The sequence below is a fragment of the Triticum urartu genome, chromosome 2, assembly GCF_003073215.2.
Source record: "Triticum urartu cultivar G1812 chromosome 2, Tu2.1, whole genome shotgun sequence".
NCBI lineage: Eukaryota > Viridiplantae > Streptophyta > Magnoliopsida > Poales > Poaceae > Triticum > Triticum urartu.
The window spans coordinates 8617303-8621547 of record NC_053023.1 but is presented as its reverse complement, the minus strand read 5'-3'; the positions used below and the strand labels follow the sequence as shown (position 1 = coordinate 8621547).

Genomic DNA, 4245 nt, shown 5'->3' with positions numbered 1-4245 from the left:
TGAAGTAAATCTGTATAATTCTCAGAGCGTAACCCATTTTGGTTGTCAAAATTGGGAAGCACTTTGCAAAATGTATGGTTTTTATGAGGGTATGATTGTCACCATGGATCTTGGTCATCCTGACATCAAGCAAGACAATATGGACATTTGGGTCCTTGTTGATACGCTTCCGATTCTATCGCAATGTGAGTTTCTCAAACATAGTTATTAACTAATTTATATTGTTTATTTCAAAATAGTTGACAGCTTATTTCCATTGACAGCTTATTTTGAATCTTTAAAGAATGTGCAGAAGATGGTAGACAAAACCCACTACACTGATGGCTCCGAATTAACTTATAAGGAGAAAAATCATCTGATTGCTTATTGTACTTTTTTGATAATTACAATACCTATTATCGAACTCCTTCAAATTATGGTGAATACGTGCCACTAGTGCACGTGTTGAACCACGATAACTTCTATGGAGATACCCTGGTAAGATATTTTACTATTACAACATCCGTGCATCTTTTGCATACTTCTAAAACTAGTACATCATTGCTAACTACGAAGTTATTACTATGTTTTCCAACAGAAAATCCCGATGGATTGTGTGCCTCATCTGATGTATTACAATGGTCGTCTTGAAGTTCTGAACCTACAGCCAGGTCATCCTACGGATCTCACCTGTGCATATCGAATTTCTGAAACCGGTGAACACATGCTAATCAAAGAGTGGAAAAAATGTTTGGACATTCGTAAGAAGGTTCTTGGAAGCAACATTAAGCGAAAGGCAAGAATTGAAGACAGGATAATCTGCATTCTCAATAATGGAGAGCGAGGGGCTATCTTGTTTTTTGCTATTTTACCTTAGAGAATATAGTAGGTCCTAAGAGAATGTAGTAGGTCCTATGAGGTACAATATGTTTATTATGTGATGTCAGGAGTACTTGTGATTACGACTAGTGACCAATGATATGATGATGATGATGATAAATTGTTAATGATATGATGATGATGATGATATTTATTATATCATTGGGTGAAAGAACCGCGGATTAGTTTCAAGTGGATGTCCGTCCACTTGAAACTAGTCCACACGGTTCTTTCACCCCGTGATGTAATAACTCATTATGATGTAAAAACAATTTGTAAATTCCTGTTGTATGAAAATTTGTGTAAAGGTGTACGAATACAACATGAAATAAAAAAGAAATAAAATACGAAATAATAGTAGCAGCGCGGGCAGAGAGAAGGACGACGACCCGGAGCTGTGCGGATGATAGGTGGGGCCACCCGCCCGTGCGCATTTATGTTGGCGGGTGGGAGGTAGGTGGCCGCCTACCACGTGGACTCTCGAAGCGTCCGTTCGCTGTCCGCCGCGACCCAAACCCGGTGCAAGTTTGCGCTCGAAATGGATCGGCCCAGATATAAAACGGATTAGATGGGTCCGGGCCGTGGCGCTGCTTTGTCCAAAGCGCGGAACCGCAGTCCGCAGCCCTACCTCCTGGTGCGTGCCGTTTGCTGGGAACCATTCGCTAGTGGATCCAACTGTCCAAGCGAGTCCCCTCTTTCCTTCCCTTGACGCCGGTTTCCCTGCTGATGTATTTTATTTTAGATCTACTACCAGGCAAAAATCCCCCTTCTCCTTCCTCGCTCGATCCCCAAATCCCCAAATCAAATTGCTGCCTCCACCCTAACCCTAACCCTAGCCGCGCCGCCACCGTCGATCCGATCCCCAAATCCCCCTTCTCCTTCCTCCCTCCCTCCACCAAACCCTAACCCCTAGCCGCCATGGCCCCCCCGATGGTTCTGCTCAAGCGCCATGTTGATTTCTCCCACGACGTGGTTGCAGTGCCAATCCCCTCCCCCTGCCCATGGGGAGCAAGCAACAAAGAGACGAGTGATGCAGTCATCGAGTACCTGCGCGCCCTCAAGGCCCGCGCAGTCGTCGCCTCTCCGCCGCAACTCTCCTCCCTCCGCATACTACCGCCGCCGAATTCCGCCCCGCTCCTAGGCCTGCGCTCGAGCCACATCTCCAGCGCGGAAAAGAACATGGTCGCCCTCTACGCCGGAGGGTACCGCCCTGGTGCCGAAACGTTTGCGGAGATGGGAGCCTATCTCATCTATGACGCCAGGGATGGCTCCCTCTCCGTCATCCCCCCTATCCCCTCCCACGACGAGTATATGGCCATGGGGCACCAGTCGGCCGTCGTCATGTGCGACGCCACCGGGGGTGGCTACCTTCTTGCCGAGCTCGTCTGGGTCATGCCAGGCTTCTCCCGAGCCGCCGTCTGGCTGTGGGAGTCGTCTGCCAAAGAATGGGTCTTGAAGCCCGGCTGCCTGCCCCTTCCACCCAACATAGCCATGTATTCCTCCATTCACTCGTGCTTCTCTTATCGGGGCTCTACCTTCTGCTGGGTGGATCTCCACCAAGGCATGGTGCTCTGTGATCTGCACCAAGGCTGCAAGTTGAGCTTCATTGAGTTGCCCCAAGGACGTCCAAACTATGATGCCTCCGACTATCCAGGCGGCCTCTGTGCTGAGGAGTTCCGTTCCGTGGCCTGTGTTCGTGGCTCCATCAAGTTCCTTGCCTTCAATAAATTTGTTGAACGCAAGCCCGGCGAAGAATATGGACTGACCGTCTGGACTCTCTACCCTGACCACCCAGGGTGGAGCATAAGCTACCAGTGCAGCATCCAAGACATCTGGGCAAACACCAACTACCAGTCTGCTGGTTTGAGATAGCTTGCTCCGTCGTTCCCTGTCCTGAGCATCCATCAAGACGGCGTCGTCTACCTAGTCGTAAACGATACCAGTGTGGTGGGGAAGGACCGTCGACTAGTGCACAAGGCCCAGTATTTGCTTCGTGTCGACATGGGGAATAACAACGATGTCCAGGTCTATCAACAGAAGACGACGCATATTTATTCCCAGCTCTTTGCAAGTGAGTTCAGTGCGCACCGACGACAGGATCACCCGGTACTACTACCACCACCAAGCATGGTTTCATTTGCATACTACTGTCATTTTATCTATGTGTGTTCACTATCACTGAACATGCTTTCATTTGCAGGCGTGCTACTATAATTTTGCTTAGGTTTTATAAAATGATTAAAATTCCAATGCTTCCTTATCGCGTCCAGTTTGCTTCATACTTGCTAATAGAAATCAAGATATTTGGCCACCTCCTCATGTTGAACAGTAGATGTCTGATATAGATGCTCATCCGCAATCATGATTCTGTAATCAATTGTCACTACCTGAACATGCAAAGTCCATTCAAAGATGTCAGCGTATGTGTTGTCATTAGCTTCACCCCTACACTTTTAAGGCATTCAGTGAATATAGCAGCGTATGTGTAGTTCGTTTCTGAACTTGGAATTGGTATGAGCCAAGTCCATTCAAAGATGCACATAGCAGCTGAAGCATAATTTCAAACTAGAGCTGAGCACTGACGGTGTCTGAATGTAAGATGTCAAAAGTAAATAAATGTACCCTTGACACAGATGGCTGTTTCAATGATTTTAATTCAGAGCATCCTAGACTGACCTTTAGACATTGTGTTGGGTGTTTCCCAAATAATTAATATCGACGCATGTTTACTCTAGCTTGCAATTTTTCATTTTTAAAATTGTTTTTAGGTAATTATAACCTGTCATATGGTCACACTAAAGGTATTATGTTTGACAAACATCTCTGTTTCGTTTTTGCCAGAGAGAGATAGAAGCAGCAAGCGAGTTTGGCGCAAGTGGAAAGAAGACGAAGGCCTGAGATGTTGCAACACATCAAGTGGAAATTTGGACCGCATCATTATCACTTTATGTTGTGTGGGTCCACTGGAGGCATTTGATGTGGTCATTATCAACTGTTTTTATTTATTAAACTGGATTTTGGGTAGAATGCATTATGTATGAGTCATGGCTCTATGTCTAGTGTATGTCTAGTGAGTGGCTTCTTTTGGATTGTAACTTGCATCATTGTCATTTTCTTACATGAATTCTACTACTATGATTTTACAAGCAATATTAGAGAACTAATTTGATGCCTCCCTCCGTTGTTTGCTTGCCCATGATTTGACTGGCATTGACAGACCAAAAACAAGATAAATTTTGGATTTTAAAAGGAAACAATTTGTTAACTAGCGTGATTTTCATACTTGCTAATAGAATGATTGCCCATGTACCCTTGACGCTCATGTTCTGTAGCGTGAACTTGTGGTGCTTGAAAAAAAATGAAAAAACCCATGTTTATAAAGTTTAA

At 45.4% G+C, this 4245-nt stretch overlaps 1 protein-coding gene across 1 annotated transcript; it reads left to right on the top strand.

The window, feature by feature from the left end:
- The first annotated feature begins 1576 nt into the window (after positions 1-1576).
- LOC125540609 lies at positions 1577-3942 on the top strand. The gene is made up of 2 exons (XM_048704212.1): positions 1577-2964; positions 3700-3942. The coding sequence occupies exon 1, from the start codon at positions 1777-1779 to the stop codon at positions 2728-2730; it is 954 nt and encodes a 317-aa protein (XP_048560169.1). The 5' UTR covers positions 1577-1776; the 3' UTR covers positions 2731-2964; positions 3700-3942.
- The last annotated feature ends 303 nt before the right edge of the window (positions 3943-4245 follow it).